A 12,467-nucleotide genomic window follows, 5' to 3' on the forward strand; every position below is an offset into this window, starting at 1 on the left:
CTAGGTAGGTTAAGTTAGCATAAGAGAGAAGTAATAAAATGATTCTTAGTTCTGACACGGAGGCGAGCAGTTGAGTTGATTTTATCATACCGAAAGCCAAGTGGCTAATACTAACAGATAGAGGGACAACATATCATGGCGATCCTGCCAGGAGTTAGGTTCCAATATAAAGATCCAAATAGGGAATAACACGGATATCATTCATAAGGATCCTTGAGGAGTTAGGTTCCAATATAAAGATCCAAATAGGGAATAACACGGATATCATTCATAAGGATAGGATTAAAATTTTTTTAACTCGAAATAGTTTCTTAATGTGGAAACAACAATACCGAAAAAAAAAAAAAAAAAAAAAAAAAAAAAAAAAAAAAAAAAAAGAGAAAGATATTGCAAACACATTTTTATAACTAATACATCTATATTACAATTATATACAATTATTTTACACACATTTATATAGTAGACACAGTTATATTATACAAGTTTGGTACCAAAACACATCATAAATAATTCAAAAACATATTACAAACACATTTTCATAACTAATACATCTATATTACAATTATATACAATTATGTTACACACATTTATATAGTAAAACAATTATATTATACAATCTTGATACAAAAAAAAAAACTCAACATAAATAATTCAAAAACAATTTAAAAACTTATTCTGTTGAATAAATTTTTAAATTTCATTCGGATAGGGCGTGTGGTGGATACGGCCCTGCGCAAGCAATGCGCAGACGGACGATAAAATGTATGTAAACAAAAAGATCAGCATAAACGCGATCACGCCACTCGGGCAGCGAACGCAGTTTGTGCTGATCCAGCAGAAAGGGTCACGTCCGCCACCGCTAGGTAGGTTAAGTTAGCATAAGAGAGAAGTAATAAAATGATTCTTAGTTCTGACACGGAGGCGAGCAGTTGAGTTGATTTTATCATACCGAAAGCCAAGTGGCTAATACTAACAGATAGAGGGACAACATATCAATGTGATCTTCTGGGAAGACCAATGAGGTCTTCTGGGAAGACCAATGAGGTCTTCTGGGAAGACCAATGAGGTCTTCTGGGAAGATCTATGACGTCTTCTGGGAAGACCAATGAGGTCTTCTGGGAAGACCAATGCGGTCTTCTGTGAAGACCAATGAGGTCTTCTGTGAAGACCAATGAGGTCTTCTGGGAAGACCAATGAGGTCTTCTGGGAAGACCAATGAGGTCTTCTGGGAAGACCAATGTGATCTTCTGGGAAGACCAATGCGGTCTTCTGGGAAGACCAATGTGATCTTCTGGGAAGACCAATGAGGTCTTCTGGGAAGACCAATGAAGTCTTCTGGGAAGACCAATGAAGTCTTCTGGGAAGACCAATGAGGTCTTCTGGGAAGACCAATGAGGTCTTCTGGGAAGACCAATGAGGTCTTCTGGGAAGACCAATGAGGTCTTCTGGGAAGACCAATGAGGTCTTCTGGTAAGACCAATGAGGTCTTCTGGTAAGACCAATGAGGTCTTCTGGTAAGACCAATGAGGTCTTCTGGTAAGACCAATGAGGTCTTCTGGTAAGACCAATGAGGTCTTCTGGTAAGACCAATGAGGTCTTCTGGTAAGACCAATGAGGTCTTCTGGTAAGACCAATGAGGTCTTCTGGTAAGACCAATGAGGTCTTCTGGTAAGACCAATGAGGTCTTCTGGGAAGACCAATGAGGTCTTCTGGGAAGACCAATGAAGTCTTCTGGGAAGACCAATGAAGTCTTCTGGGAAGACCAATGAGGTCTTCTGAGAAGACCAATGAGGTCTTCTGGGAAGACCAATGAGGTCTTCTGGGAAGACCAATGAGGTCTTCTGGGAAGACCAATGAGGTCTTCTGGGAAGACCAATGAGGTCTTCTGGGAAGACTAATGCGGTCTTCTGGGAAGACTAATGCGGTCTTCTGGGAAGACCAATAAAGTCTTTTGGGAAGACCAATGAGGTCTTCTGGGAAGACCAATGAGGTCTTCTGGGAAGACCAATGAGGTCTTCTGGGAAGACCAATGAGGTCTTCTGGGAAGACCAATGAGGTCTTCTGGGAAGACCAATGAGGTCTTCTGGGAAGACCAATGGTCTTCTGGGAAGACTAATGAGCTCTTCTGGAAAGACCGATGAGATCTTCCGGGAAGATCGATGGGGTCTTTTGGGAAAATCGATGAGGTCTTCTGGGAAGACCCATGAAGTTACCCACAAGGTCTTCTGAGTAGACCCACGAGGCCTTCTAAGAAGACTCATAAGGACTTCGGAGAAGACCCGCGAGCTCTTCTGAGAAGACTCATGAGGGCTTCAGAGAAGACCTATGAGGGCTTCACAGAAGACCAATGAGGTCTTTCGAGGATTAGAAGGTCTTCTGGAAAAAAACAGAAGGTCTTCTGAGAAAACCCAAGAGGTATTCTGGGAAGACTCAGCATGTCAGCTGGGAAAACTTATGTGTTTTCTTGAAAATACCCGCGGTCATCTGTGAAGAAACAGAAAGTTTTCTTGGAAATCTGAATAAGCTTCTGAGAGGACCTAGAAGCACTTCTGGGAACATCTGAGAAATCTTATAGGAATACCTGGTAGGTCTTCTGAGAATACCTGATAAAAGATCTTCTGTGAAGACCCATGAGATCATCTGGAAGAATCAGAAAGTCTGCTGGGAAAATTCGAGAAGTCTTCTGCGAGCTCCTAGAAGCTCTGCTTGCACAACCCGAGAGGTCTTCTGGGAAAACTTGGGTCTTTTATTGAGAAGGCTCGGGAGTTCTTCTGGGTAGATTCATTAGGTCTTCTGGGAAGACCCATGAGGTCATTTAAGAAGAAACCAGATTTTATGAAAAAACTGGAGAAGACTTCTGAGTGGACCAAGAAGCAGAAAGACTCACGACTTCTGAATAGACCCGGAAAGAAACAGACGGTTTTCTTGGAAAACTTGAGAAGTCTTCTGAGAGGACCAAGAAGCTCGTCTGGAAAGATCTGAGAAATATTGTGAGAATATCCGACAGAAGATCTTTTGTGAACAATCATCTGGAAACAATCAATATTTTCTGGGGAAACTGTCGAAGGACCAAGAAGATCTTCTAGGAAGATCCAAGAGGTCTTCTGATGACACAAGCGGTCATCTGGGAAGAATCAGAAGAAAACATGAGAAAACTTGAGAAGTTTTCTGCGAGTTCCTAGATGCTTTTCTAGGAGCACCAGAAAGGCTTCCGGGAAAATCCGCAAGGTCTTCTGGAAAACTTGGATAGATAACGGGAGGAAATCTCAAAAATCTTATTAGAACATCTAGCATATCTTCTCGGAAGAGGGTTTTTGTGAAGACCCGAAATTTTTTCTGGAAAGATAGAGAAGTTTTAGAAGGTCTTCTGGGAAGACTCTAGATATTTTCTGAGATGACCTGGGATGCCACCATGGATACGTCGGGAAATCTGATGAGAAGATCATCATTTAGAAAACATTACACCCTGTTCGGTTGAACTCGCAAGCACTTGATTCAAATGGACCACCAGCACATTTCCAATCAACTCCTGCAGCCTGAATGCCAGGGTATAAAATGCTTTTTGGGATTCAGCCACATTAAACTCAGCATTATCTCCCCAACCCCATTGAAGCACTTATTCAAATTTCTAATGAATTACACTCCTCATTTTGATGAAATGACACTCCCACCCAAAGCCCCCGACACACTTACCTGCAGATGGTACAAAACTTTGCCGTTCGTTCCCTTGTCGCTGTCGTTCGCTTTGACCGTCATCACGAGATAATCCGTCATCGCTAAATTCTAAAACAGAGAATGTAATTAAAACGGCAACAGCGGCATATTAGTTTGATGAGTTGGCTGTTTTTCATTCCCCCTGCTTGGGGGTGGTGGGCATCGTTATCCCGAGCTGATGGCTGACGCCAGATGAATTTGAATGGATTAAAGTTGCATGTCTCCCTCCCCCCGTCTCTCGGCCAGCCAGCATCATGGCGCATCCATACGCTATTTTATATTTTATCGCGCTCGAAAAAGGTCCACAACCAACCGACCAACCAACCAACCGTGTTCCGGCGTAGCGTCGCTTTGAATGGACAGCAATGCCATCACCAGCCTACGGGGCCCCCGGATCAAAACTCCAAACAGGGGGTGCTAATTTATTCTGCATGAGTCTTTCCTTTTCACAGTCATTGCTCTCACACACACACCAAATTGACCACCAGCGACCAGCGATGGAGGCATAGTGTGATCCGTGACGGTTATGGTCACACTTTCCGGCCGGCTACCTTTCGGCGAGTGTATGGCGTGAGCGTGCAAAATGGAGGGGCATTTTATTGTGTGCGGAAATCATAAACAAAAAATAACGAAAAATGAGTGACGTTCATACTGTGACGTACATGGAATTTGAAAGTTGAAGAGAATGATTGTGAGCGAGAGAATTGTGCACCTTTTGGTGAAAATACATATTGAGGTATTGTTTGGAAGATGTATTACCATAGGATTAGAGACTAGCTTTATCCAAGTCAGAAATGTTAGGCTGAAAAGTTGTTGAAGGTATTTTCAATATACATGGAAGATGATCTGAAAATATGTGGAAAATTTGCTTAGAACTCCTGGAAGGACTAAAGACATGGAACATCTGGAAGGTTTAAAGACCTGGAACGTCTTTTGAATAGACTTAGATGATATTTTTCAAAGCTCCAGGATTATAAAGTTTACGATGCTTTCAAGTTCTAAAAATACTAGGGAGATCTTCTAAAACAAGTGGAGAGTGTTCAAACCTGGAAGGGCTCTTTAACCCGTAAAGTGCCAGGACGAACGAATTGTTTTCAACAAACTCGTTCTCAGCAATGCCTCATCCGATTTTCATGAACTTTGGTTTTTATACAAGGGGAATAGTTGAACTAACTTTTGTCGTAGGTACCGCCCCCTTAGAATCCTCCTCGTTCTTGGGAGATGTAAATATGTCTGTGTTTTTTTGTACCTTTTTAACCATGTTGACTAAATGTTTTAAATTTTCACGCGAATCGGTTGTCTGGTGCAGCAAATGATATCAGATAGATGAAATATGATTAGTAAGACTGAATTTAGATATTTCTTTAACATATGGCTACGATATTATCGGTACCCGGAGTCCCAGAAATCGATTCTGTAGGACATAGTAATATCTCAGGCAAACGTATCTTGTGGCATGTCAAATCATGTCAAATAGGTAGAATCAAGTGAATGAAGATGATTTGAGATGATTTTGGCCAGTTTGGCATCGGTTCCGGAACGCGGATCTGTGAATTCCAGCGAACGGTTTGTTGGAATATAATTTCATTGAGGTTATGATATCATATTATGCCAAAATGACAAGGTTTGATCACTGAAATCAGGAGAAAGAGATGGGCAAAACAGTTCAGTTCACAGAACCGTTCCTTGTAGAACCATTCCACATAAAGAACTAGTTCTTTGGAACCGTTCTTCGCTCTTACAGATTTTTTTTTGTTATTTGTTTGTTTGAAAAAAAAAATAGAAATTGCAAACATAAATTTCATTCAATTTAATAATTTCCAAGCAACTTTTTCTTCTAAATAAGACAACCTATATTTTTGAAATCATATTTGAGTTTGGATTGTATTCAATGATTCATATTCGGTGATCGTTTCTACAGTTACATAATACCACGATTTTCTTAAAGGTTATGATTAATGAAAATTATTTTCGAAACGTTCGTGGCCTTCAATCTGCTCCTTCTTTCGTTGACATATCTGTCCTGTTTTAGAAAAAAATGCGTTTGCATGGTACGGAGGTAGCGGGGATGCAAAGAATTTCTTGCATTACAGTATAAAGCTTTGGGTGGATCGATTTCTTCTCACTTGATGCAATTTGCGCGTTGTTCTCTCGAGAAATATTCGATGAGGAGCTCTGTTCGGATGTTGTCTCAGAAACATCGTCTTGGTTACTGGTGCTGCTCCTTTCCATAGGAATCGAAGGGTGTTTGCTTCTCAAATGCCGTTTTAAATTAGCATTGGAACCGGAAGACATTGCTATTGCAGTATGGCAAAACGGCACTTTCCTTTACCATCATCCTGCTTCACAAAATGGTACCAGATGCCACTGACAGCTTTTACTCGACCAGCCATTGTAGATCTAAATACAATTGATTTATCATATTTAAAATTGTATCCGAATTCGTCACTTACTATCCAAAAACAACGATAATATTGAGCACGGAATAGGTATGACTATTAAGTGATTTTTAATTCACACTACGCGAGAAAGAAGAATTCCGTATGGCAGCGAATGGTGTTCTTTTACAATGAATGACGTTTATTCTCACAGCTTCTTACTTCTGTTGAACAAATGAATCAATAATTATTGACAGAGCATAAGCGTTTCGCAATGACGGGGATGCTCTATCTCTTTTCTCCTATAGGAAATTCGTGCGTGAAACATGGCAGACTATTCCTTACTCTGTTGCTCTACTGAAGAAAAAAATCCATGAGGAACTATCACTCTGTGCGTGAAGAACAAATCAAGCTAAACATTGCATTAGGCCCTGAGTAACATTGACAGATTCTCTTTGCATCCCCACGGCCATGTAAAGACATTTCCAGGTATTTTCAGTACACAGACCGATAAAAGAAGCTTTAATCTACCATCTAACACGACAAACACAATAAGAAACGGTTATGTGCTCAAGTTATTAACGGAAGAGAAAGCCGACGAAGACAATCGATTAATGTTACTTAGGACCTAATGCAATGTTCAGCTTGAAATGCCCTCAACGTTAATTTAAAAAATAGAGATAAATGTTAATCCATTCATAACTTCATTATCTGCCGAGCGAACAACGGGAGAACTTATTGTCACAATAGACGAGTGCATGGATGGGTTTGAGTTTACTCACTATCCATTTTATTTTTCAAATGACGGGACGGGACGAATTTTCGCGCAAAAGTGATGTTTTACCTCCTTCTACACACACGCTTATAAGATAAATAAACATCGTTAGAGTAAACATAGTCGCTAGAATGGAAACTATTTTCTATATTTTTACTCAAACAGTGTCCGTCATTTACGTGCATGCGAAAACAAGACCAAACCAAACAATTCTTTCTCTCGTTATCTTGCATGAAACCGAAAATATACCTGCATAGAGAAAAAAAAAATACCCTAAAATTAAGTTCTTTTTACTTAATTTTGGGTAATTTTGAGTTTTGCATCCCACTCTCACTTTTTGCTGTTGTCAAAAACGGAACGAGAGTTTCGACTTTCTCATGACTATCGTTCAATAGGCTACTAGTGAGTATATGAGATATTCTCAAATTTGAGGCAATTGAACTTAATTTTGGGTAGAAAATACATACGAGTAAATTATTATTTTTGCCGTAGCCAAATGCAAACTACTATAAGCGATTTACTGAAAATTAGCTTATTGAACGGAACATGAGAGATGAGTGAACATAACTTAATTTTTGGGTAATTTTACGGTTCCGTGTACATGTCGTTCTCAGTCTTTTCAGTTCATTCTTTCTCGTTCTTGCTCTTCGTTCGTTCTTTCTCGTTCATACCAGGAGTACTCACCACTCAGAACGAACGAGAGCGACATACACTCTTATTGTGAACTACCACTCTAATTCAGAACTTCCGTTCTTTAAAAAAAAGAACTACAGTTCTTTCACTCACTGCCGGGACCTAGTTCTTCTGAACCGTTCGAGAACGAAGCGCCCACCTCTAATGGACACATTGGCATCGGTTCCGGGAAATCCGTGGAATCCGGTTTTATACCCCAAAAGAAGCAAAAACCGCGATAGAGCGGGTGAGAACCAGAGGAGCCATGAACGAAGCCTGTCAACCGTAGTCGGCTCTAGAGAAGCAAGTAAACCGCAATTGCAGACGGGACAAGCGAGTGTGGGTGAATTCCCTCACCGACGAAGGAGAGAATGCCGCAACAACCGACGATATCCACCTCCTCTGCGATATATCACGACGTCTGATTGGAGCAAGGATGAATCCAAAGATGCCTATGAAAGACGCGACTAGACAGTTGCTTACTGATCCCAGTAACCAGCTGAAACGTTGGAATAGTAATATTCACTTTAGCTTGTTATGTTGCACTCCATGGAATGTTTCAGCCAGGACCTACGACAAAAGTTAGTTCAACTATTCCCCTTGAATAAAAACCAAAGTTCATGAAAATCTGATGAGGCATTGCTGAGAACGAGTTTGTTGAAAACAATTCGTTCGTCCTGGTACTTTACGGGTTAAACAACCTAAAAGAACATCTGACTAGATCTAAAAGGTATTTTGAAAAGACTGAAAAAGTATTTTGAAGAACTGGAAGCTCTCCTCCCAAGTTATAATTTTGATTTAATCATGGTTATGCAGAGGCTTAAGTTTAAGACTTGTACTGGAAAGATCAATTTTTTATAAGAATTTTAGCAACCTTCTGGAAGGACTTTTATTTTCCTTTTTAAACGACCGGTAAAGAAGAACTTGCGAACTTGTGTAAGGCTTGAATGACTTGGAAGTATTTTTGAAATTTGTAAACCTGGAAGATCTAATTTATCAAATGCATTGAGCGACACTTAAAAAAATGTGGCATGGAAAAGATCACTTTGGAATCTGTATAGTTCAGAACGGTAATCTGTCTTTGAGTATAAATTGGAGAACAAAATGGTGCTTAAATCACCCCGTATGATCGTTATACCCCTTTTCCCCTATTTCACTGACATACAAACCAACATTTCGATCAATATTAAAAGTAAGTAGCGTCTTCTGATAAGGAAAACACAACTGCCTGTTACATTATCATAAAATACAACGTTCACACTCTTCTTTGCTTCAGAGATCTAATTTAAAGTTAATTTTGGAGCTACTTGAAAAAATTACGTATTTTATGGAAATTTTTATCCCACAACATTTATTGCGAAGACGCTTTAGAGAAACATTTTTTATGTAATAATTTCCTTAAAAACGCTCCAGAAATCTAAAATTAAGGTGGGGAACTTGCATATGTTCCTATTTTAATCTTATTAATCAAATCAGATTGCAATTTGGGATGCAAATGTAATAGATTATTCAATTTAATTTAATTAATTTAAATTTTTATGAGGTTCTGAATTTAGCCAAGTTTTACTAAGTATGAAATCCACAATAAGTGCATAGAACCGAAAAAATAGGTCACCTAAACCGTATTTTAAACCAATATCAAGAAAAAATGCATGAGAAGTGTACTGTAACAGATTTTCCCAAGATCCTAAATCAGTGATCTTAATGTTTTCTAATGAAATTTAGAACGCACTTGAAACCAAAGTAAACAAATCCATTGAACATTCCCACGCGCAAGTTGGATGCGCTTATTCATATTTCTTACATGGCATGTTCCCACAAACATATCTGGGTCATGTCAAATCACAGCTAATCGATAATAACTATACCACACAAGTATTGCGATCAGTGTGTCACTTGTGTTCCCAGACACCAAAGTGTCAGTGTCTTATACACAACCTCACAAGTTTTTCTTAAATATAAACATATACTCTAAACAAATCATCGATCATGAGCGATTCAATGAGATGTGTATCCATTCTGTTGCACAGTTTACTTCAACAATTAATGCGAACGATAGGCTTTGTACAACTCTTTATTGAATCACTGCACAAGAAGTGTTACACTGGAGGAAAAAATGAAAGGTCACTGTCTGTAGATGAATTTTGATTTATTGAAACTGATTCGACTGAAAGAGAATGCCCTCAGGAGACTCAGGAGTCGTTTTCCTGACAATATTCGACCATCTCTGCGCCTGCATCTTCAGCAACTATCTATTCAGAAGCTTGTGGGATCCTCGTCTGTTCTTCAGTGTGGAACACCAGCTCTTCATCAGATCTTGCAGCCTGCACCTATGACCTCTAACCAATCCTATCCTTCTGGACTCCATACCTGTTCAACAGACTTGTGGAACACCATCTCCAAGTTTCAACGAACCCTGCCACACGTCAATCTTCATTCAACAAGTTGCATAAAAATTGAACATTTATGTTTTCAGTTTAGCTTTAAGTTGTAAATCTGAGTCGGCAAACGCATTCCCTTAAAAGAACTCAACTCACTAGTAGTTCCATTTTTTTGTATTGTTTATTGGAAAAAAGTGATTGTTCTGTGTCAATGGGAGAAAAGACTGATGAGAAGCTTCACTTTTACTAGTTTTCCTTCTGTACCATAAACAAAAAATTGAAACCGCCGTCTTGGATTTCAAAATGGCGTCAGACATCGCTTTCCGGTTACTGGACGTCATACCGATTACTAAAATACCCATATTGATGCGTATTTGACAGTTTTTCGAACATTTTCTGAAATTGGAAGCCACCATCTTGAATATCAAAATGGCGTTGTACATCGATTTCTGGCCTCTGACCGTCATCCCGATTTCAAAAATACCTATATTGATGGGTATTTGACAGTATTTAAAAAAAAAACAAAATTCTGAGACCGGAAGCCACCATCTTGGATTTCAAAATGGTGTCGGAAATCCATTTCCAGCCTTTAGACCTCATTCCAATTCCAAAAATACCCATATTGATGGGTATTTGACTGTATTTCCCACTTCTTCTAAAATTGGAAGCCACCATCTTGGATTACAAAATGGCGTCGGTCATCTACTTCCCGCCTTTAGACATCATTCCGATTCCAAAATACCCATATTGATGGGTATTTGACAATATTTTCCATATTTTCTTAAATCAGAAGCCGTCCTCATGGATTTCAAAATGGCGTTGGACATCGATTTCCTACGTTTAGACGTCATCCCGAAACCAAAAAAAGAACCCTATTGATGGGTATTTAACAGTATTTCCCGTTGTTTCTTAAATCGAGAGCCGCCATCTTGGTTTTCGAAATGGCGTTGGACATCGATTTCGGCCTCTAGAAGTCATCTCGATTCCAAAAATACTCATATTCATAGGTACATATTTAATATCAATCATTCCTATTCTAAGAGCACCCGCACCAATGCGTTACTAAAGCTGTTTTAGCAACCTCCACCATAACGCCAAAGCCGCACCGGGGGGTTTCTATTCAAGTGCAGGAAATAGCCGGATCTGCCTCTCGGTGAAAATCAGGTTGACACATCTAGCAGCGCGATAGCAACCGACCCAAGCGTTGCTAATCGTGAAACGTCAGTTTTGTTTTTCATTTGAAAATTGTTGAATATGATGTATGAACGAATTTGGATCTCGGGCAAAAATGTGGACCGAAGGAAGAGCAAAGCGGTCCTCTGGAAGACCAGAAACATCCGTAAATGTGGAGAGCTAGAAAAAAAAAATCTAGAATTTTTTAAATTTTCTTGTTGTGATGCTGCATGAATGAATTTGAATTTGAAACCAGTATGAGTACTCTGGTGGCCACGAAACGATCCTCAGGAAGATCCGGAGCATCCGTAAAGGTGGTCAACTCGTAAAAAAGATCCAAAAACTCCACGATTTTTTCGAAATCACTTATTCTGAAGTGATGAATTAGGTAGCGTATGCAATCAGTTAGCGGAATGGTTCTCTGAAAGATCTTGAACGTCCTGAAAAGTATTCAATTTTAAAATAAAAATACGAACAGTAGTAAAATTACCGGATGAAACCCCTAATTGGAACTGCCAGAAAGACTGCTGAACTTCCTTTAAGTTCTGTAGATTTCCTTTAATTTTCTTAAGTTTCTTTTTTTAAACTTCCCGTAATTTTACTGAAGTTAATTGAATTACCTTGAAGTTCCATGATCTTCCTTGAGGTTCCCACAATTTTCCTGAAGTTTTGAAAACTTCATTGAAGCTCACGGCACTTCGACAAAAATTTCTCATTCTCCCTCCACTTCTTTGGACTTCTATGAGGTTCTTATGGTGATTCCTTATAGAGTCCACAAATGGCCGCCACGTAGGCTATACATGCATTTCCACTTCGAATTTTCAGTTAAAACAAATCTAGGAAATCGGTGCCCCATTTCACCTGAAATTGCTTCTTCGTGGATGCTGCAGTGCAGCAAACGTGGAGTAACAATTTAAATGTTGCACGTGTCGTAGAAGCTGATATTTGTGCGCTTAAAGTTTCGAAATGGTTCCGAGACTAAAGATGTCACAGCGGTTCACCTTAATCTTTCCTGAAATTCACTAATTTTTCACAGTTTCGGAAAATTTTAATCATATTAATAAAATTCGCTAAATACCTCGCATTCTTTCTGAAGAATCGCAAAATTCGTGAAGTTCCTGCAATTTTTCATACGTTAATGAAACTGTTATGAAGATCTCTGATCATCGGCAAAGTTCCGAGAACTTCTCAAAATATCATGAAACTTCCAAAAAATCTATATAGGGGAAATGGCTCTAATGTTGGCCTATAGATCTAAGATTGGGCCCATCGCTAGAAATCTGATATTTATCAATTTTATCTACCGTCATTGGGACGGTACTACTGGATATTTTTGGTCGCTATTGAAAATTTAGTAGACTGCTGAATTTATGT

The 12,467-nt window shown here is 39.3% G+C and overlaps 1 protein-coding gene across 3 annotated transcripts in view; it reads right to left on the reverse strand.

The window, feature by feature from the left end:
- Positions 1-12,467, reverse strand: part of Cad87A (cadherin-87A) — a 727,611-nt gene that overhangs the window by 20,534 nt on the left and 694,610 nt on the right. For all 3 annotated transcript variants that reach the window (XM_065228518.1, XM_065228520.1, XM_065228519.1), the window contains one exon: positions 3,694-3,783. In XM_065228518.1, the coding sequence (XP_065084590.1) occupies positions 3,694-3,783 (90 nt within the window). The remainder of the gene's footprint in view (positions 1-3,693; positions 3,784-12,467) is intronic.

This window comes from Ochlerotatus camptorhynchus, unplaced genomic scaffold (assembly GCF_037179485.1).
Source record: "Ochlerotatus camptorhynchus isolate MF236.1 unplaced genomic scaffold, CSIRO-AGI_Acam_v1.1 ptg000292l, whole genome shotgun sequence".
Lineage (NCBI taxonomy): Eukaryota > Metazoa > Arthropoda > Insecta > Diptera > Culicidae > Ochlerotatus > Ochlerotatus camptorhynchus.